The 23,587-nt window shown below is 40.7% G+C and overlaps 1 protein-coding gene across 6 annotated transcripts in view; it reads left to right on the forward strand.

The window, feature by feature from the left end:
- Ttc6 (tetratricopeptide repeat domain 6) overlaps positions 1 to 23,587 on the forward strand; it is a 213,819-nt gene that overhangs the window by 113,217 nt on the left and 77,015 nt on the right. For all 6 annotated transcript variants that reach the window (XR_015622056.1, XR_015622057.1, XR_015622058.1 and 3 more), the window contains 3 exon segments: positions 3,000 to 3,089; positions 5,581 to 5,655; positions 7,686 to 8,044. Coding sequence is in view for 3 of the 6 variants with exons in the window: in XM_087554072.1 (XP_087410198.1) it covers positions 3,000 to 3,089; positions 5,581 to 5,655; positions 7,686 to 8,044 (524 nt within the window). In the remaining 3 variants the exon portion in view is untranslated.

Here is a 23,587-nt window from a genome sequence, read left to right on the forward strand (position 1 = left end):
GTCTCTCTCTCACCGGGTCTGGGAGCAGAGAGCTGCTGCGGGCCGGGATCCGCGGGTGTGGGACTTCCGACAATTTGCTTTTCTATTTTGATTTTTTTTTACTGCACCACTTATTACAGAATGCTTCTATTCAGTTTAATCATTTTATTATCTTCTAGTGAAATTTAATTATGTTCTTTTTGTTTTAAACTAATATAAATATGACTTATGACTTTTGTATAAATCTTTGAGTTTATTGCATCAATTCTTACTTAGTGTCTTCATTTAATTTTGAAATAGTTCTTTTCTTGATGGGGGGGATAGTTTTCATTTTCTCCTGCATATACCATTTGGGTGGGAAGGGGTTTTTAAAAGCTTAAAAAATTATTGATACTATTTTCTTTAATGTTTATTCTTAATCCTTAATAACATATATAACATAATAGTATATTCTTAATATACTATTATATATATGTATATATATCCTAATATAACTTGATGACATAACATAATAGTATATTCTTTAGACTACATGGTTTTTGAAATTGATAGCTATTTGTATTGTGGTTTTTTGAATATTCCAGCATTTGTTGACTAAGCCAGTGGCATTGTTTATAGTTTCCTTGTTAACACTGAGCCAGCCTAAGCAGAACATAGGTTGTGGAATCAGAGTCTTGGAGTTGGATCCTTTTATGCTCCTGAAATTCATTGTTGTTATATGTAAAGTAAGTTTTGAGGATTTGATGAGGTATCATACTGCAGATTAACTGAAGATGCTAGTTGGCAATAGACTCAGTTATTATATTGTGATATGACTTCTTTTCCATGTGGTTCAGTTTCTATTTCTTTCATTTGACCTAATCAAGACTAATTAATTAGAGGTTTTCAGTGTACATGTGTTTGGTTCATGCTTTTCTTGTGTTACTAACAAATTTTATTTCATATAGTATGAAAATTCTATATTTATTAAAAACTTTCAATTTATGAATTTTATCTTCTGTTAATTTTAAAAGACTCAATTTGACCTTGTTAATATTTAAATTCTACTATAATATGTAAAATTTGTTGGTTTGTATGTCTAGGCATATTTTCATTTTATCCTTGTGTTATTTTTATTTTATTTTATTTTTTGTTTTTGCTCGGTTCATGGTTGCTTGGCAACACACATTTAAGCATCACACCCTGGGCGGGTGTGGTAGGAAAGGTTCTTCACTTCCTAGTAGCCAGGAAGCAGAGTGGGAAGAAGGAAGTGGGCAGGCATACCCTTCAAGAGCAGCACCTCCCATCCCTTCTCAACGCTGGCCACTTGACCCTGTCAGACAGTAACTTATAGTGCGCCCAGTAGTCCCAGCAGCTGGAGACGAGTGTCGAGCCTAGGAGGCTGGAGGTGGGGAACACCCCATATTCAAGCAACAGCAGCAGTTTTTCCCAACTCCAATTTCAGCAATATCACTGGAGAAAAGCAGGAGTTTTTCTTCAGTGGGACATCCCATAAATAATACTATAATTGCTCTGCAAGGTGCCTCAGTTTGGAAAATATTTTGACAGTTTCTGCGGCTTCGATATATGAGCCGCGTTTTTGTTATCGTTTGTTTCTTGTTTTCTTTTCCACCATAAACAGCCACTGGCTGCTAACCGGTTCTACTGTTTGGACATAAAATACAGTGTGAGAATTTTTGCCTCCGTTTTGTTAAAAGTGTTCCATTAAATATATAGTACTTGGCATTCCAATATATTGTGAATATCTTATGTAAGTATGAGGCAAAACAGTCATAAAAGTTCTTTTCTATATCAGAGAGTTAGTCTTTGAAGAACAGTGGTATCCGAGTGTCTTTCTACTATGACCGATAATTATTTTTTTGTAAAAATACACTGACCTGGCTAGCTTTATGTCACCTTGACATAAACTAAAGTCACCTGAGAGAAAGGAATTTCAGTTGTTAAAATGTCCCCAGAAGATCCAGCTATAAGTAGACACATTTGTATTGTACAGCATTTTTTAAATTAGTGATTGATGGGGGGAGGGCCCAGTCTATTGTGGGTGGTGTCATCCCTGGGCTGGTGGTCCTGCATGGGGAGCAAGCCAGTGAGCAGCATCCCTCCATGACCTCTGCCTCAGCTCCTGCTTCCAGGTTCCTGCCTTGCTTGAATCCCTGCCCTGCTGATGAACAGTGACATCAACCCTTTCCTCCCCAAGCTGAGCTTTGTTAGGATGTTTCATGATAACACTGGAAAACCCTAAGGTATATAGTATAAAAGGATGATCAAAGTCCAATGGTTCTGATTTCTAAATAACCTCAGTTTCCCCCCATTTTCAACAACAATATCATTAATATTTGTAAAAACTGGTTTTTAAATTTCAGTATTTTTCAGCCACAAAGTTACAACTTCATTAGATAAATAAGGAACAGCATGGTTCAGCTAATCACAAAACTGTCAGTTTGTCAAATTTATGTCTCCTAGTTGTTTTGAATACCAAAATCACTGACTATAACAGAAGAGAAGTAACACATTTAGTGAACATAATTTGTATAGCCCTTTGATCTTATAAGAGCACACATATATTGCAACTTTATTGGGTGATGGAATCCAAAGCTTAAATTGTTTAAGAAAAATTCCACTCCAGTTTACATTTAGAATACTTGCTTGTACTTGAAAATAAAGTTATTCAATTAATAGTTTATCCTGATTATGTGTCTTGCTAATAATTTTGGTGTTGATGTGAAAGACATATAGTATGAATCTATGAGAATGTAATGCCATTGATAACTCCTAAGATTTCACATTGCAGAAATCACACGCATGTTCCCATTTGATTAAAGGCTTGTGATGTATTGTGGATTTTGAATTAATATGAAATCTCTAATTGGACTTTCATGCATTATTGGAAGTATTGCTTTTATGGCAGGTCTTCTATTTATTTTGCTGACAGTGTTCAACGAAACAGCAGTGGCTGTAAACATTGAAAATATTTCATGAAATTATTTAATAGGTAATTTAATCTTTATTTTAAACCACAGAGTGTTCAGACAAGCAGACTCTTAACTGAGAAATTATCGGAATCCCAGAGTGAGATTATTTTAGAATCCTACACCAAAAGAAGTTTTAAGGTACTTACGACTTTTACTCTGAATTTAAGTTGATTATTATATCTTCCTTTAGCTCAGAAATTATTTCTAGTTATTATAGAAATCATTTCTGTAAAGCATGCGCATGGCCATTTTGGCTCTAAGGGGAAGCTGCTTGTAGTTGTGGAGGAATAAAAGTACCTGAGGAAGCAGTGATCGAGTGTGCTCCTGTGATTCCAATGCCCTGACAGAGCATTCACGGCTACTCCATAAGCCATAAACAGGACTGGAGAGAGGTATGCAGTTTATATTATGAATACACTTATTAATCCTGAAATTTAAGCATGGTAACTAAGACCGTTTTCTTTTTATTAAGTCTTCAGCTTGGTGCTCCACCTTGACACCTTGAGCTGCTGAACACCATATAGCACTGAGATTCAATGTTCTGAGCCAAGCCATACCCCTTTTCTATCAGGCTGTCTAGCTGACTGTATTTCTGCCTCATCCCGCCTATTTCCAGGAAGCACGTTTGGCCCATAGTCATGATCCTCAGTCAGTGTTTTGCTCTCTCTTTGTCACCATTTATTGGTTACTTGTCCTGATGTGTGCTGAATATTTCCATTCCTCACTGGCCTGGGGTATCATTGCCCAAAACCACAGCTCTCTCTGCAGCACCTAGGGCAATAGTTGTCCTTTAAAATTAACCAAATCACCCAATTACACTCTTTCTGGGTCGGGAAGCCATTTTGTTTTCTAGGTTGTGGCATTGGCCTCTCTCATACCTTCCTGCATCCCGTCTTGTCTTTATTAGCTGCTGCTTTATCCCCATTCCACTGTAGTTGGAGGACAAAGATATGATTACATCACTGACATCTGAGCAAAGAGTAGTTTCACCTACCACATAAATGAATCCAAAGTGCTTACCTAAGTCTCACAACCTGTATGTATCGCCTGTGTGCTACTACATCCGTCTAACATCCATGTACAACCGCACTCTGCTTCCACTCCAATCCTTGTGAACTGACTGCTGGCACATTTCCCTATGTTTGCTGGGGACTGTTGACATGGCCTGGGAGATTCTTAGCATCTCGGCACTCTACGGGAATACCTTTGCCCTCACCCAGCCGCTGCCTTGTGTCCAGGTTCTTGCCTATCCAGAACTGACCTCTCCCTGCTCTCTTTGTACCCACATTCTACTTTGTTTACAGCAATTGACGCTTGCTTTGGGTTATAGATACTGCCTTTTATTTGTCTAGTAACCTCAAACATACCCGCTCCCTACTCGACCGCGACAGTGCTTTCTTACTCTAAATGTAATAGTGCCCATCTTGGTGATGTTATTGAAAGTGGTGGTGCTTACATGGTTGCCTCTCCTGAAGTGGAAGGTTGAGCTCTCTTATGATTAAAAGGGGCTGCCCAGCATGCACAAGACTTGCAGAACATTAATCCAGACAAAATACCAATGGGGAACGGGAGCAGACTTGTAAGATTCTACCCCTGGCTGAAGAGTGATGGGCAATTTTTGAGTGCTGTGGGAGGGAGAGTCAGAGTCAGTTTTCTTCAGGGATGTAGGACATCAGAGGCTACTGGTGTTTCAGTAGACAGCTCCAAACTATGCAGATGTGGTCTGTCCTCAGCAGACTCAGTGGATTTCAAACACTAGAGCCCATGAAGATGGGAAGGAAAGGTGGTTGAAGACATAGGGGAAGAATTGCAGGAAGGGAACTGGGGGTTGCATTAAATCAAAACATGTTATATGCATGTATAAAATTCTGAAACAGTAAAAGTAGAAAAATGTACTGTTTAGGGATTGTCTGAGTTAGGGTTTACTGCTGTGAACAGACACCATGACCGAGACAAGTTTTATAAAGGACAAAATACATTTGGGGCTGCCTCACAGGTTCAAAGGTTCAGACCATTATCATCAAGGGGGGAATGTGGCAGCATCTAGGCGCATCCAGGCAGACATGGTGCAGGCAGAGCTGAGAGTTCTACACTTTCATCTGAAGGCTGCTAGTGGAAGACTGGCTCCAAGCAGCTAGGACTAGGGTATTAAAACCCACACCCATAGTGACACACTTATTCCAACAAGGCCACACCTCAAAATAGTGCCATTCTCTGGGCCAACCATTTACAGATCGCAGGGACACATCATTTTCTTGGTTCTGTCTAATGTGTCCTAATGTGTCAGCGCCCCCTTAGAATACTCACAAATCAGGTCTACTTATACCAGCAAGGAGGCTTTGCCCCTGAGCATCTCCACACCACAGGCTGGTCCCTTTCGCTGTCTTAGGCTTAAATTTAAAACCGTTTTCATTTCCACAAACTTGACTAAATAAAGTGATAGATCTTAAGTCCTGCTCTTCTCTATTAAGGAAATGACTGAATAAGCAAGAGAGTAAATTTTAATTAGTATATGTACTTTTCATTCATTTATAAGAATTATCATCAGTCACCTGTCATATGAGTTGACTTTGCCTTAGTTTTCTGAACAGTAACTATGGTTAATGTATTTTCCTTGTTTATTTTACAGAATTTAATAATAAAAAAGTCTGCATCATGTGAGGATATCCAAAAATATTCCAGTGTACCATATACACGATTAAAGGTATTGTAACTTTTTAAACTATTGTATCTCAAAATTGTTTGCATTTATAGCAATGAAAATTATGCTTTTCCACCAAAGTTTGAAGAGGTGCGCTGTTTCTCATTATTACTCTCTGAGTTAGTTGTAGTCTCATGAGATAGAATTATAATGAATAATGCAGGACCACGATCTCCGTGGGTGCACTTTAGATACATAAGTAGCTTTTGTGAAATTCTTACTTGTGGATTTTTGATAAAAACCAACTAGCACAAAATCTAACAAGGGAAGGGAAAGATCTTTGCAACACAGACTATAAAACATGGAAAGAACACTTTGAAGACACCAGAAGGTGGAAACACCTCCCATGTTCAAGTCGGCCGAGCTAATATTATGAATATGGCCGTCTTACCAGAAGTTATCTATAAGTTCATTACAATGAGTATCAAAATTATGAAATCCTTCAAAGAGGTGAGAAATAGTTCTGTGCAAACACAAGACTGAGGAGGAGTCAGACCAGGTCTGAGCACAAAGTGCACCTTAGAGTTATCATAGGACCTGCCTGAGAATGATACCTCTGTCCTGACCATAGAAATAGCATCATAACAGCACGAAACAGACGCCGACGGAGCTCTCATACAGCTACAGGCATTAGATCCTCAGCAGCTGCCAAAAGCACGACACAAAACACACAAAACCAATAGCCTCTTGAGCAAGTGGTTCTGGGAAAACTGGGCACCCACCCCTAAAAGGGAAAAATAGATCCCGAAATCCAAATCCCAGTGCAGACGGCATAGGTACCTTAGTGTAAGACGCGTAACCTTGAAATTATTCAAGAAAAGCACTCTAATGACATGAGCAGCAACTTTCAGAATGTTACCCCAGTAACTCAGGACGTAATATAATAAGAACCGAAAACTGGGATTGCATAAAATTACAGGGCTTCTGTTCAGAAAGGGATTAGAGAGCCAGTCTACAAAATGTGAAAATAATCTTTGTCAGATGTTTATGTGATAGGAATTAATATATAGTGTGCAGAAAGAGTTCTAAATAGTAAAATAAAATAAAAAAAACAAACAAAATGCAAACCAAACCAAGCACTAAGCCAGCCAGCCAGCCAGCAAATAAAAACCAACCAACCAAACAAACAAACAAAAAAAAACTAAAAAGAAAAGAAGTAAGAAAGACGACTCTAATCACTAAAAGGACAAATGAACTAAACACTTTTCAAGATTAGAAGCCCAAATGATTGATAAATACATGGGGAAATGTCAACATTCTTAGCCATCAGTGAGTACAAATCAAAACTACCTTGATAGTTTACCTCATCCTAGTTAAGACAGCAATTACCAAGAAAGCACACCACAGCAGATGCTGGTGAGGGTGTGGCAAAGGGAATCTGTTTGCACTACATGTGGTAATGTAAATTAGTGTAGCCACTGTGGGAAGTCTAAGAATGGAGGTATGATCCAGCTTAACTGCCCCGGTGTACATTCCTCAATGAATCAAAATCGGTATGCAGTAAACACGTCTGCACATCCATGTTCGTCGGAGCTCTGTTCACAGCAGACAAGTTACTAGGGCAGAGGCCATCAGTGGTAGATGAAGGAATGGATGAGGACTATGTGGCGTGCTCACAACTGAACAATATTCCTTTGAGGGGAAATGGATGTGGCCTGGAGGCCATCCTATGATGTGAAAGATATCAGATGAAGAAAGACAAATATAGTATTTTCTATCTAGATCTAGGTTGTTAAAAATCATAAAAGTAGAAGGGAGACTACTTGGGAAAAGGAAGGACATTAGGGTGAAGGGATAAGAAAAGGACAGGGACGAATGTGGTCAAAATACATTATATACATGCCTGAGAATGCCATGATGAAAAATGTTACTTTATACAATTTGTACACACTGGTGACAACTCCAAGAGTATATCACTTAATATTGACTCAATAAAGCCAAACCACACTAATTGCTGCTGTGACTGTATTAATTTTAAACATAGAACAACTAGACTGATTATATATAATTTCCACCTCCGTTTTCTTATTAAGAGATCAAAGTCTACAGTTGAGCTGAGGAAAAGAGAGATCCCACCACAATTTATAATGAAGGATGACATAGACAGCAACTTGCAGCAGCTGGCATACCAGAGGCAGAAGGAGATGGAGCGCCAGGTGGCCAAGCAAAGGGCGCTGCTGGACCTCCCCATAAAAGACAGTCTGGAAAGCTTGCATGAGACAGAAAGCTTAAAATGCCTGTCGGTTTCGCTGGTTGAAGCATCACGGCAGGCTGGCATTAGCTACATTGTATTTCCTAGTAAAAGGAAGAAAGTATTGAAGAAAGGGTTTAAGTTCCACAGGGCGGCACAAGTGTATGAACAGCTCTCCAGGCCTCCGAAGAAAATAGAAAGGTTCCGTTCTAGTAGTTTGTTCTTATGGCTCGAAGGGGGAGGGGGATTATGTTATCGTTTAGGGACTTAATTTTCTGATTTGATCCAGAAGAGCTACAGTTTATTCTTCATGGGAAATACGCTAGCTAAAGAGTAAAGCTCCAAGGCTAAAGTATGTAGGCATTTCATAGTACAAATATATGGATTATTTAACTTCCCTGTTTCAAGACTGAATCCATTTTATGTCTCCTCATGTTAACAATGTTATCAATGTATTTTCTAAACTGGCTTGATGCACAGAGCCAATCTTCATTCTAAACCAATGCCATCTATTCCAAAATCAAAGTAGACTGCTAATATTTAACTGTTTAAAGATCTTTGTCGGACTGTGTAATAAATATGGTAAATGTAAACATTTTGTGTGTTGTGAGCCTATCTTCAAGGATCAACACACAAAAATAATTATGTTTTCACCCCAATTGTTGCTAATAGTAGCCGGCCTATTTTCACAATGTGGAGGGCCAGAAATTGAAAGAGCAGGAAGGCCTGGCACGTGCATGCTTACTGTGGAAGACATAGATGCTGCTCGGAACCAAGGCGTCTGTGGAGGTTTCCAGAAAGGCTGGGGATAATTTTTTTCCCTAGACACTCTCAGAATATAGAGTCTAATAAACTTAGGCCTAATTGAAATGTAAGGACTTTCCTGGTGATAAAGGGGTAGAAATTTTTTTTTTGTTGTTGTTAAAGCAGGCTGGCTCCTTAGTGTGGCTGATGATGTTATCTTAGGAGTTTGGAATATAGAACTTTGAGGGTGACAGCAGGGACAGCTGTAGTGTGGGAGAACTACCCAGACCTGAGGTATGTCCTGGTCTCCACGGCCCCAGTCTATCAGCAAGCTTTTCCTTCCACTCAACTTCAGGTTTCCCATAGATTTCTCTGAGCTGAAAAATCCCTTAGGGAGCAGTCAGAAATTTGCTGTGTCCCTTTGATACACTTGCTGATTTTGAAGTAGGGACCTTTGTCCTCCTAGTAAAACCACAAGATCATACCATTCTGACTGCTCCCCGGGTGACTCCTATCTAAAGTAGTAGCAGATTAAACACTTTCTGGGAGGTTTTGCAATGCTCACAGAGCTCTCGTTCATTTTGTTTCACCATTAAAAAAATCTATTTAACATTTTATTATAAAAAAAGTTGAGGAAAATTAAAACCCTCACATTGAAATTAACCAGAGCCCAAGACTGTATAACTTGCTGAACTTCTGTGTGGTTAACGGAGAGGTGGGAACAGAAACTGTGGAGCTTTGAATTGGATTTTATGCTTTTGCCCCCAAATCTGTTTTTTTTTCTTTTTTTTTCTTTTTTTTTTTTTATTAACTTGAGTATTTCTTATATACATTTCGAGTGTTATTCCCTTTCCCGGTTTCCGGGCAAACATCCCCCTCCCCCCTCCCCTTCCTTATGGGTGTTCCCCTCCCAACCCTCCCCCCATTGCCGCCCTCCCCCCATAGACTAGTTCACTGGGGGTTCAGTCTTAGCAGGACCCAGGGCTTCCCCTTCCACTGGTGCTCTTACTAGGATATTCATTGCTACCTATGGGGTCAGAGTCCAGGGTCAGTCCATGTATAGTCTTTAGGTAGTGGCTTAGTCCCTGGAAGCTCTGGTTGCTTGGCATTGTTGTACTTTTGGGGTCTCGAGCACCTTCAAGCTCTTCCAGTTCTTTCTCTGATTCCTTCAACGGGGGACCTATTCTCAGTTCAGTGGTTTGCTGCTGGCATTCGCCTCTGTATTTGCTGTATTCTGGCTGTGTCTCTCAGGAGCGATCTACATCCGGCTCCTGTCGGTCTGCACTTCTTTGCTTCATCCATCTTGTCTAATTGGGTGGCTGTATATGTATGGTCCACATATGGGGCAGGCTCTAAATGGGTGTTCCTTAAGTCTCTGTTTTAATCTTTGCCTCTCCCTTCCCTGCCAAGGGTATTCTTTTTCCTCATTTAAAGAAGGAGTGAAGCATTCACATTTTGATCATCCGTCTTGAGTTTCGTTTGTTCTAGGGATCTAGGGTAATTCAAGCATTTGGGCTAATAGCCACTTATCAATGAGTGCATACCATGTATGTCTTTCTGTGATTGGGTTAGCTCACTCAGGATGATATTTTCCAGTTCCAACCATTTGCCTACGAATTTCATAAACTCGTTGTTTTTGATAGCTGAGTAATATTCCATTGTGTAGATGTACCACATTTTCTGTATCCATTCCTCTGTTGAAGGGCATCTGGGTTCTTTCCAGTTTCTGGCTATTATAAATAAGGCTGCGATGAACATAGTGGAGCACGTGTCTCTTTTATATGTTGAGGCATCTTTTGGGTATATGCCCAAGAGAGGTATAGCTGGATCCTCAGGCAGTTCAATGTCCAATTTTCTGAGGAACCTCCAGACTGATTTCCAGAATGGTTGTACCAGTCTGCAATCCCACCAACAATGGAGGAGTGTTCCTCTTTCTCCACATCCTCGCCAGCATCTGCTGTCACCTGAGTTTTTGATCTTAGCCATTCTCACTGGTGTGAGGTGAAATCTCAGGGTTGTTTTGATTTGCATTTCCCTTATGACTAAAGATGTTGAACATTTCTTTAGGTGTTTCTCAGCCATTCGGCATTCCTCAGCTGTGAATTCTTTGTTTAGCTCTGAACCCCATTTTTAATAGGGTTATTTGTTTCCCAGCGGTCTAACTTCTTGAGTTCTTTGTATATTTTGGATATAAGGCCTCTATCTGTTGTAGGATTGGTAAAGATCTTTTCCCAATCTGTTGGTTGCCGTTTTGTCCTAACCACAGTGTCCTTTGCCTTACAGAAGCTTTGCAGTTTTATGAGATCCCATTTGTCGATTCTTGATCTTAGAGCATAAGCCATTGGTGTTTTGTTCAGGAAATTTTTTCCAGTGCCCATGTGTTCCAGATGCTTCCCTAGTTTTTCTTCTATTAGTTTGAGTGTGTCTGGTTTGATGTGGAGGTCCTTGATCCACTTGGACTTAAGCTTTGTACAGGGTGATAAGCATGGATCGATCTGCATTCTTCTACATGTTGCCCTCCAGTTGAACCAGCACCATTTGCTGAAAATGCTATCTTTTTTCCATTGGATGGTTTTGGCTCCTTTGTCAAAAATCAAGTGACCATAGGTGTGTGGGTTCATTTCTGGGTCTTCAATTCTATTCCATTGGTCTATCTGTCTGTCCCTGTACCAATACCATGCAGTTTTTATCACTATTGCTCTGTAATACTGCTTGAGTTCAGGGATAGTGATTCCCCCTGAAGTCCTCTTATTGTTGAGGATAGCTTTAGCTATCCTGGGTTTTTTGTTATTCCAGATGAATTTGCAAATTGTTCTGTCTAACTCTTTGAAGAATTGGATTGGTATTTTGATGGGGATTGCATTGAATCTGTAGATTGCTTTTGGTACAATGGCCATTTTTACTATATTAATCCTGCCAATCCATGAGCATGGGAGATCTTTCCATCTTCTGAGGTCTTCTTCAATTTCTTTCCTCAGTGTCTTGAAGTTCTTATTGTACAGATCTTTTACTTGCTTGGTTAAAGTCACACCGAGGTACTTTATATTATTTGGGTCTATTATGAAGGGTGTCGTTTCCCTAATTTCTTTCTCGGCTTGTTTCTCTTTTGTATAGAGGAAGGCAACTGATTTATTTGAGTTAATTTTATACCCAGCCACTTTGCTGAAGTTGTTTATTAGCTTTAGTAGTTCTCTGGTGGAACTTTTGGGATCACTTAAATATACTATCATGTCATCTGCAAATAGTGATATTTTGACCTCTTCTTTTCCGATCTGTATCCCTTTGATCTCCTTTTGTTGTCTGATTGCTCTGGCTAGAACTTCAAGAACTATATTGAATAAGTAGGGAGAGAGTGGGCAGCCTTGTCTAGTCCCTGATTTTAGTGGGATTGCTTCAAGTTTCTCTCCATTTAGTTTAATGTTAGCAACTGGTTTGCTGTATATGGCTTTTACTATGTTTAGGTATGGGCCTTGAATTCCTGTTCTTTCCAGGACTTTTATCATGAAGGGGTGTTGAATTTTGTCAAATGCTTTCTCAGCATCTAATGAAATGATCATGTGGTTCTGTTCTTTCAGTTTGTTTATATAATGGATCACGTTGATGGTTTTCCGTATATTAAACCATCCCTGCATGCCTGGGATGAAGCCTACTTGATCATGGTGGATGATTGTTTTGATGTGCTCTTGAATTCGGTTTGCCAGAATTTTATTGAGTATTTTTGCGTCGATATTCATAAGGGAAATTGGTCTGAAGTTCTCTTTCTTTGTTGTGTCTTTGTGTGGTTTAGGTATAAGAATAATTGTGGCTTCGTAGAAGGAATTCGGTAGGGCTCCATCTGTTTCAATTTTGTGGAATAGTTTGGATAATATTGGTATGAGGTCTTCTATGAAGGTTTGATAGAATTCTGCACTAAACCCGTCTGGACCTGGGCTCTTTTTGGTTGGGAGACCTTTAATGACTGCTTCTATTTCCTTAGGAGTTATGGGGTTGTTTAACTGGTTTATCTGTTCCTGATTTAACTTCGATACCTGGTATCTGTCTAGGAAATTGTCCATTTCCTGAAGATTTTCAAATTTTGTTGAATATAGGTTTTTATAGTAAGATCTGATGATTTTTTGAATTTCCTCTGAATCTGTAGTTATGTCTCCCTTTTCATTTCTGATTTTGTTAATTTGGACACACTCTCTGTGTCCTCTCGTTAGTCTGGCTAAGGGTTTATCTATCTTGTTGATTTTCTCAAAGAACCAACTTTTGGTTCTGTTGATTCTTTCTATGGTCCTTTTTGTTTCTACTTGGTTGATTTCAGCTCTGAGTTTGATTATTTCCTGCCTTCTACTCCTCCTGGGTGTATTTGCTTCTTTTTGTTCTAGAGCTTTTAGGTGTGCTGTCAAGCTGCTGACATATGCTCTTTCCTGTTTCTTTCTGCAGGCACTCAGCGCTATGAGTTTGCCTCTTAGCACAGCTTTCATTGTGTCCCATAAGTTTGAGTATGTTGTATCTTCATTTTCATTAAATTCTAAAAAGTTTTTAATTTCTTTCTTTATTTCTTCCTTGACCAGGTTATCATTGAGTAGAGCATTGTTCAATTTCCACGTATATGTGGGCATTCTTCCCTTATTGTTATTGAAGACCAGTTTTAGGCCGTGGTGGTCCGATAGCACGCATGGGATTATTTCTATCTTTCTGTACCTGTTGAGGCCCGTTTTTTGACCAATTATATGGTCAATTTTGGAGAAAGTACCATGAGGAGCTGAGAAGAAGGTATTTCCTTTTGCTTTAGGATAGAATGTTCTATAAATATCCGTTAAGTCCATTTGGCTCATGACTTCTCTTAGTCTGTCTACATCACTGTTTAATTTCTGTTTCCATGATCTGTCCATTGATGAGAGTGGGGTGTTGAAATCTCCCACTATTATTGTGTGAGGTGCAATGTGTGTTTTGAGCTTTAGTAAGGTTTCTTTTACATATGTAGGTGCCCTTGTATTTGGGGCATAGATATTTAGGATTGAGAGTTCATCTTGGTTGATTTTTCCTTTGATGAATATGAAGTGTCCTTCCTTATCTTTTTTGATGACTTTTAGTTGGAAATTGATTTTATTTGATATTAGAATGGCTACTCCAGCTTGCTTCTTCTGACCATTTGCTTGGAAAGTTGTTTTCCAGCCTTTCACTCTGAGGTAGTGTCTGTCTTTGTCTCTGAGGTGTGTTTCCTGTAGGCAGCAGAATGCAGGGTCCTCGTTGCGTATCCAGTTTGTTAATCTATGTCTTTTTATTGGGGAGTTGAGGCCATTGATATTGAGAGATATTAAGGAATAGTGATTATTGCTTCCCGTTATATTCATATTTGATGTGAGGTTATGTTTGTGTGCTTTCATTCTCTTTGTTTTGTTGCCAAGTCGATTAGTTTCTTGCTTCTTCTAGGGTATAGCTTGCCTCCTTATGTTGGGCTTTACCATTTATTATCCTTTGTAGTGCTGGATTTGTAGAAAGATATTGTGTAAATTTGGTTTTGTCATGGAATATCTTGGTTTCTCCATCAATGTTAATTGAGAGTTTTGCTGGATACAGTAATCTGGGCTGGCATTTGTGTTCTCTTAGGGTCTGTATAACATCAGTCCAGGATCTTCTGGCCTTCATAGTTTCTGGCGAGAAGTCTGGTGTGATTCTGATAGGTCTCCCTTTATATGTTACTTGACCTTTTTCCCTTACTGCTTTTAATATTCTTTCTTTATTTTGTGCGTTTGGTGTTTTGACAATTATGTGACGGGAGGTGTTTCTTTTCTGGTCCAATCTATTTGGAGTTCTGTAGGCTTCCTGTATGTCTATGGGTATCTCTTTTTTTAGGTTAGGGAAGTTTTCTTCTATGATTTTGTTGAAGATATTTACTGGTCCTTTGAGCTGGGAGTCTTCACTCTCTTCTATACCTATTATCCTTAGGTTTGATCTTCTCATTGAGTCCTGGATTTCCTGTATGTTTTGGACCAGTAGCTTTTTCCGCTTTACATTATCTTTGACAGTTGAGTCAATGATTTCTATGGAATCTTCTGCTCCTGAGATTCTCTCTTCCATCTCTTGTATTCTGTTGGTGAAGCTTGTATCTACAGCTCCTTGTCTCTTCTTTTGGTTTTCTATATCCAGGGTTGTTTCCATGTGTTCTTTCTTGATTGCTTCTATTTCCATTTTTAATTCCTTCAACTGTTTGATTGTGTTTTCCTGGAATTCTTTCAGGGATTTTTGCGATTCCTCTCTGTAGGCTTTTACTTGTTTATTAATGTTTTCCTGTGCTTCCCTAAGTGTGTTCAGGTCTTTCCTGAAGTCCTCCAGCATCATGATCAAATATGATTTTGAAACTAGATCTTGCTTTTCTGGTGTGTTTGGATATTCCATGTTTGTTTTGGTGGGAGAATTGGGCTCCGATGATGGCATGTAGTCTTGGTTTCTGTTGCTTGGGTTCCTGCGCTTGCCTCTCGCCATCAGATTATCTCTAGTGTTACTTTGTTCTGCTATTTCTGACAGTGGCTAGACTGTCCTATAAGCCTGTGTGTCAGGAGTGCTGTATACCTGTTTTCCTCTCTTTCAGTCAGTTATGGGGACAGAGTGTTCTGCTTTCGGGCGTGTAGTTTTTCCTCTCTACAGGTCTTCAGCTGTTCCTGTGGGCCTGTGTCTTGAGTTCACCAGGCAGCTTTCTTGCAGCAGAAAATTTGGTCTTACCTGTGGTCCCGAGGCTCAGGTTTGCTCGTGGGGTGCTGTCCAGGGGCTCTCTGCAGCGGCAGCAACCAGGAAGACCTGTGCCGCCCCTTCCGGGAGCTTCAGTGCACCAGGGTTCCAGATGGTCTTTGGCTTTTTCCTCTGGCGTCCGAGATGTGTGTGCAGGGAGCAGTCTCTTCTGGTTTCCCAGGCCTGTCTGCCTCTCTGAAGGTTTAGCTCTCCCTCCCACGGGATTTGGGTGCAGAGAACTGTTTATCCGGTCTGTTTCCTTCAGGGTCCGGCGGTGTCTCCGGCAGGGGTCCTGCCGCTCCTGGGCCCTCCCCCACGGGAGCCCAGAGGCCTTATACAGTTTCCTCTTGGGCCAGGGATGTGGGCAGGGGTGAGCAGTGTTGGTGGTCTCTTCTGCTCTGCAGCCTCAGGAGTGCCCACCTGACCAGGCGGTTGGGTCTCTCTCTCACCGGGTCTGGGAGCAGAGAGCTCTCTGTTGATTCTTTCTATGGTCCTTTTTGTTTCTACTTGGTTGATTTCAGCTCTGAGTTTGATTATTTCCTGCCTTCTACTCCTCCTGGGTGTATTTGCTTCTTTTTGTTCTAGAGCTTTTAGGTGTGCTGTCAAGCTGCTGACATATGCTCTTTCCTGTTTCTTTCTGCAGGCACTCAGCGCTATGAGTTTTCCTCTTAGCACAGCTTTCATTGTGTCCCATAAGTTTGGGTATGTTGTATCTTCATTTTCATTAAATTCTAAAAAGTTTTTAATTTCTTTCTTTATTTCTTCCTTGACCAGGTTATCATTGAGTAGAGCATTGTTCAATTTCCACGTATATGTGGGCATTCTTCCCTTATTGTTATTAAAGACCAGTTTTAGGCCGTGGTGGTCCGATAGCACGCATGGGATTATTTCTATCTTTCTGTACCTGTTGAGGCCCGTTTTTTGACCAATTATATGGTCAATTTTGGAGAAAGTGCCATGAGGAGCTGAGAAGAAGGTATATCCTTTTGCTTTAGGATAGAATGTTCTATAAATATCTGTTAAGTCCATTTGGCTCATGACTTCTCTTAGTCTGTCGATATCACTGTTTAATTTCTGTTTCCATGATCTGTCCATTGATGAGAGTGGGGTGTTGAAATCTCCCACTATTATTGTGTGAGGTGCAATGTGTGTTTTGAGCTTTAGTAAGGTTTCTTTTACGTATGTAGGTGCCCTTGTATTTGGGGCATAGATATTTAGGATTGAGAGTTCATCTTGGTGGATTTTTCCTTTGATGAATATGAAGTGTCCTTCCTTATCTTTTTTGATGACTTTTAGTTGGAAATTGATTTTATTTGATATTAGAATGGCTACTCCAGCTTGCTTCTTCTGACCATTTGCTTGGAAAGTTGTTTTCCAGCCTTTCACTCTGAGGTAGTGTCTGTCTTTGTCTCTGAGGTGTGTTTCCTGTAGGCAGCAGAATGCAGGGTCCTCGTTGCATATCCAGTTTGTTAATCTATGTCTTTTTATTGGGGAGTTGAGGCCATTGATATTGAGAGATATTAAGGAATAGTGATTATTGTTTCCCTTTATATTCATATTTGGATGTGAGGTTATGTTTGTGTGCTTTCATTCTCTTTGTTTTGTTGCCAAGACGATTAGTTTCTTGCTTCTTCTAGGGTATAGCTTGCCTCCTCATGTTGGGCTTTACCATTTATTATCCTTTGTAGTGCTGGATTTGTAGAAAGATATTGTGTAAATTTGGTTTTGTCATGGAATATCTTGGTTTCTCCATCAATGTTAATTGAGAGTTTTGCTGGATACAGTAACCTGGGCTGGCATTTGTGTTCTCTTAGGGTCTGTATGACATCAGTCCAGGATCTTCTGGCCTTCATAGTTTCTGGCGAGAAGTCTGGTGTGATTCTGATAGGTCTCCCTTTATATGTTACTTGACCTTTTTCCCTTACTGCTTTTAATATTCTTTCTTTATTTTGTGCGTTTGGTGTTTTGACAATTATGTGACGGGAGGTGTTTCTTTTCTGGTCCAATCTATTTGGAGTTCTGTAGGCTTCTTGTATGTCTATGGGTATCTCTTTTTTTAGGTTAGGGAAGTTTTCTTCTATGATTTTGTTGAAGATATTTACTGGTCCTTTGAGCTGGGAGTCTTCACTCTCTTCTATACCTATTATCCTTAGGTTTGATCTTCTCATTGAGTCCTGGATTTCCTGTATGTTTTGGACCAGTAGCTTTTTCCGCTTTACATTATCTTTGACAGTTGAGTTAATGATTTCTATGGAATCTTCTGCTCCTGAGATTCTCTCTTCCATCTCTTGTATTCTGTTGGTGAAGCTTGTATCTACAGCTCCTTGTCTCTTCTTTTGGTTTTCTATATCCAGGGTTGTTTCCATGTGTTCTTTCTTGATTGCTTCTATTTCCATTTTTAATTCCTTCAACTGTTTGATTGTGTTTTCCTGGAATTCTTTCAGGGATTTTTGCGATTCCTCTCTGTAGGCTTCTACTTGTTTATTAATGTTTTCCTGTGTTTCCCTAAGTGTGTTCATGTCTTTCTTGAAGTCCTCCAGCATCATGATCAAATATGATTTTGAAACTAGATCTTGCTTTTCTGGTGTGTTTGAATATTCCATGTTTGTTTTGGTGGGAGAATTGGGCTCCGATGATGGCATGTAGTCTTGGTTTCTGTTGCTTGGGTTCCTGCGCTTGCCTCTCGCCATCAGATTATCTCTAGGGTTACTTTGTTCTGCTATTTCTGACAGTGGCTAGACTGTCCTATAAGCCTGTGTGTCAGGAGTGCTGTAGACCTGTTTTCCTCTCTTTCAGTCAGTTATGGGGACAGAGTGTTCTGCTTTCGGGCGTGTAGTTTTTCCTCTCTACAGGTCTTCAGCTGTTCCTGTGGGCCTGTGTCTTGAGTTCACCAGGCAGCTTTCTTGCAGCAGAAAATTTGGTCTTACCTGTGGTCCCGAGGCTCAGGTTCGCTCGTGGGGTGCTGCCCAGGGGCTCTCTGCAGCGGCAGCAACCAGGAAGACCTGTGCCGCCCCTTCCGGGAGCTTCAGTGCACCAGGGTTCCAGATGGTCTTTGGCTTTTTCCTCTGGCGTCTGAGATGTGTGTGCAGGGAGCAGTCTCTTCTGGTTTCCCAGGCTTGTCTGCCTCTCTGAAGGTTTAGCTCTCCCTCCCACGGGATTTGGGTGCAGAGAACTGTTTATCCGGTCTGTTTCTTTCCGGTTCCGGTGGTGTCTCAGGCAGGTGTCCTGCTGCTCCTGGGCCCTCCTCCACGGGAGCCCAGAGGCCTTATACAGTTTCCTCTTGGGCCAGGGATGTGGGCAGGGGTGAGCAGTGTTGTTGGTCTCTTCCGCTCTGCAGCCTCAGGAGTGCCCACCTGACCAGGCGGTTGGGTCTCTCTCTCACCGGGTCTGGGAGCAGAGAGCTGCTGCGGGCCGGGATCCGCGGGTGCCCAAATCTGTTTTTATACCCTTATCCACCACACCAAACACATAATCCATGACAGAGTCTGAAGTAGAAAAGAAATTATCTGTATATTCTTTTCTTCACGACTCATGTCCATTCCCTGCATTCAGTCTTGCCTCATTCCTAAACATTTAGCTTTCCTACATGCTGCACTGATGAAAATGTAATATACATACATGTATATATGCATATATGCATTCGATTGGGCTTTAAAGAAAAATGAAATCAGACATTTTCAGTCAAATGGATGGTTTTAGAATGTGATTTATTCAGTGCAGTCAGACATCTAAGGAAGAACCAATCAAGCATATTCTCCTGCATAGGAGAATCTAGCCAGCTCTCGCCATTTGGAGAAATGGGTTTGCCTCTGTTAATAACCTACCTTAAAATGTGCATCTGCTGTGAAGGTCACAGTACGAAGTGCACGGGCAGTAGAACAACTGTGTCCCGGATGGTGTCAGTACTTTCTATGTCCCTGTGAAACCTAATTATGTATCCATGTAGATAGGAGGTAATTGTTAGCTCAAAACGAGTTATGGAACACCTTGATGATAATTTTATTTCTAAATGTAGGACTTTTAAAACATTAATTTTGGTGACTCGTAAATATTCTTCTTACTGTTTTACACTCAGCTTTCTCTTGATGAGTGATGGCCATTCTTGGCTGACTCCCTACATGATTTGAAATGGACCCCCCTGCACTTTCACCTATCAAGTCGGACCTTGACTCTAGAACTCTGTTCCTGCTGAAGGTTATTTGGGCCATTTAAAATCCCAGGCTCACACATTACCTTTCAGTCCCCTCGGACTGATGGGCTAAAGGGACGGGCTGCCCCTGTTACTTCCCATCCTCGGCAGGGCTCTGGCAGAGTGCCAGATACCTGGTCCTCTGTCACATCTCAGATTTCCCTTGTTCTCCGAGAGCTGGAGGCAGTTCAGTTCCAGGAACAAGGATGCGTCAGCCATGTCTGAATCTGCATTCTAACCAGGCCAAGCCACTTGATTTCTTAGGCTTATTTCCTCATCCGGAAGATGAGTTTATCCGTATGACAGCTGAGGTTATTTCCAGCTCAGAAGTCTCGTAAGTGAGACAGTAAAATCAACATTATCCTTATACAAATGGAATACCTTGAGCAACACATTTAAGCTGTTTAAAACTTCCCTGTTCCCTCCACCAGCTCCACATCTCACCTCGAGATAATTATGTGTACACATACTCCGCCCTGAGAACCTGGCCTCCCTACGTGGCAGATGAACCAGCAGCTTAATGTACAATCTTGTTCCTTCAACTGAGAAACCGCGAACCATACTCGTGGCTGTGAAAAAATGTGGATCTAGACTTTCTGACCATGCTTTTTCTTTCCCCTTTTTCTCTTTTAATTTGGGCTATTTAATTTCAATGATGCGAGACTATAGCTTTTCCTTGTAAAAGTTCACCCATTATCTGTGTTTGCTTTTTACATTCCTCTGGAAACTTGTCTAACAGGTTCTAGTTCCCTTTAAGATATTATAATTATTTTATCAGCTAGCAAGATAATACATCCTCATTGTAAAAAAAAAAAAAAAGAACTAGAAACTATTGCAGGCCTGTCATTAAGTCACCGTTAGCATAGTTTTGAATGTGTACATGGAAACACATTCAAACAAACCGTGGGAACAGATTGTCCTATGCATGCATGTTAAATGTGTGCCCACATGGGACTATCTCCATTAAGTTCTGGCATTGATTGTTTTTGAGCTGTAGGACGTTGGTGGGGACGGGCTAGGAAGAGACTCCTCAAAAGTTTACTTTATGCTTTCTAAATGCTTTTTTTTTTCGTATATACTGGGCATATATTTATGGTTAAAAGTAGATTTTTGACTTTCTTTTTAAGAAGTCTTTTGGGGGAAATCAATGGGAACCAGGGATCCACAAATAAAAGTTCCATTCACTCCGAGTACCTTGCAGAACAGACTAAGGGGCTCCACAACGGAATACGTTAACTGTGCTCTTTCCTAGACTTAAAGAGCCACAAACAAAATATATGTGCTGTAAATGAAATAGACATGCATTTCAATTTCAAGTACTTATTTCATAAATGGATCTTAGAACTGAGCGTTGCCTCTGCTTTAAAGCAGGAAGGGACTGTGGCTGAAGTAAGACGTGAGCAGCTTGTAAAGGGAGTGATTACTCGAGCTCAGCCGTTCACTTCTTTAGAGTAAATTTATTGAGTACCTTCTGTACACCAGGTACTATCCTGGACGGGAAACCGCGAACGAGGACAGTGAAGAACACTAAGCACACATGGACAAAGAACGCTAAGGCAGGGTGGGATAATACAGTAGAACATTGCAGGAGAATGACACAGGAGGCGTTGTATTAGGCAGAGTGCTCAGATGACATGTTCAGATCTCTGAAGAAGAGGTAAAAGCAAGGCCAAAAGCCCTGAGCTGGAGAATATGCTCATTGCCTTTAGAAAGCATATAGACCGGTCTCTGGAATACCAGAGACTGATACAAAAGTAAGGCCAAGGAAGCATCTGGGGATACTATCCAGGATTGCCCTATTGGCCATGGTAAATGATAAATGCAAAATTACTCAAACAAGTGCCCACAAGTTGAAGCTCTAGCGATGTCTTAATGGGTAAGAATGCTTTTATAACCACAGGAAGCTGAGTTCACATTGCCTGTACCCATACAAAGATGATAGGCTTGACTGCCAGTGCCTCTCACCCCAGCATTGAGGGTAGGGAAAGGTAGAGACAGGTGGGTCCCAGCAGCTCATTAGCTAGCTAGACAGCTGAAATAGAGCTTCAGGCTCAGTAAGACACTGTGACTCAGGAGGGAAGGGGAGAGGGACAGTGGGTAACACACAGCATCCTCCTCTGGAGTCTATATGTACATCTATGAGTGTTTGTACCCATACATACTTGTCTACATACATGCAAACACCATACACATAAATAATGAAAAATGTATACATATTTTCATTGTATTGGATATGTTATGTATTTACATTTCAAATATTATCACTTTTCCCCCTCTCCAACTCCCCTCCCCCACCTCCTATTTCTATGAAGATACTCCCACTCCCACCCACCCACTCTCATCTCAACACCCTGGCTTTCCCCTACACTAGGGAAATGAGACTTTACAGGACCAAGGGCTTCTCCTCCTATTGATGTTCAACAAGGTCATCCTCTGCTACATATGCAGCTGGAGCCGTGGGTTCCTCCATGTTTTCTCATTGGTTGGTGTTTTAGTCCCTGGGAGCTCTGGGGGTAGGGGTTTGGTTGGTTGATGTTGTTCTCATGGGGTTGTAGACCCTTTCAGCTCCTCCAGTCCTTTTTCTTTCTTTTTTTTTTTTTTTTTGGTTCTTTTTTTCGGAGCTGGGGACCGAACCCAGGGCCTTGCGCTTCCTAGGCAAGCGCTCTACCACTGAGCTAAATCCCCAACCCCATCCAGTCCTTTTTCTAACTCCTCCATTGGGGTTCCAATGCTCAGTCCAATGGTTGACTGCAAGTATCCTCATCTGTATCTATAATCCTCCGGCAGAGCCTTTCAGAAGAGATCCATATCAGGCTGCTGTCAGCAAGTACTTCCTTGAATCAGCAATAGTGACTGGGTTTGGTGGCTACATTTGGGATGGATCCCCAGGTGGGGCAGTCTCTGGATTACCTTCAGTCCCTGCTCCACTCTTTGTCCCTGTATTTCCTCCCATTAGTATTTTGTTCTCCCTTCTAAGAAGGGCTGAAGCATCTACATTTTTGTCTTCCTTCTTGAGCTTCATATGGTTTATGAATTGTATCTTGGGTATTTTGAGCTTTTGGGCTAAAATCCACTTATCAGTGAGTGCATACCATGTATGTTCTTTTGTGACTGGGTTACTTCACTTAGGATGATATTTTCTAGTTCCATTCATTTGCCTATGAATTTCATGTAGTCATTGTTTTTAATAGCTGAGTTGTACTCCATTGGATAAATGTACAATATTTTCTGTATCCATTCTTCTGTCAAAGGACATCTGAGTTCTTTCCAGCTTCTGGCTATTATAAATAAGGCTGCTATGAACATAGTGGAGCATGTGTCTTTGTTATATGTTGGAGCATCTTTTGGGTGTATGTCCAGGAGTGGTATTGCTGGGTCCTCAGGTAGTACTATGTTCAATTTTCTGAGGAACTGCCAGACTGATTTCCAGAGTGGTTGTATCAGCTTGGAATCCCACCAACAATGGAGGAGTGTTCCTCTTTCTCCACATCCTTACCAGTGTCTCCTGTCACCTGAGTTTTTGATCTTAGCCATTCTGACTGGTGTGAGGTGGTATCTCAGGGTTGTTTTGATTTGCATTTCCCTCATGACTAAGGATGTTGAACATTTCTTTAGGTGCTTCTTGGCCATTCAATATTTTTCAGTTGAGAATTACTTGCTTAGCTCTGTACCCCATTTTTTAAAAAAGATTATTTTGCTTCTCTGGAGTCTAACTTCTTGAGTTCTTTGTATATATTAGATTGGGTAAAGATCTTTTCCCAATCTGTTGGTTGCCATTTTGTCCTATTGACAATATTCTTTGCTTTACAGAAGCTTTACAATTTTATGAGATCCCATTTGTCTATTCTTGATCTTAGAGCATAAGCCATTGGTGTTCTATTCAGGAAAATTTCTCCTGTGCCTATGTGTTCGAGGTTCTTACCCACTTTCTCTTCTATTAGTTTCAGTGCATCTGGTTTTATGTGGAGGTCTTCGATCCACTTGGACTTGAGTTTTGTATAAGAAGATAAGAATGGATAAATTTGCATTCTTCTACATGCTGACCTCCAGCTGAGCCAGCACTATTTGTTGAAAATCCTGTCTTTTTTCCCCAT

The sequence above is a fragment of the Rattus norvegicus genome, chromosome 6 (genome assembly GCF_021556685.1).
Source record: "Rattus norvegicus strain SHRSP/BbbUtx chromosome 6, alternate assembly SHRSP_T2T, whole genome shotgun sequence".
Lineage (NCBI taxonomy): Eukaryota > Metazoa > Chordata > Mammalia > Rodentia > Muridae > Rattus > Rattus norvegicus.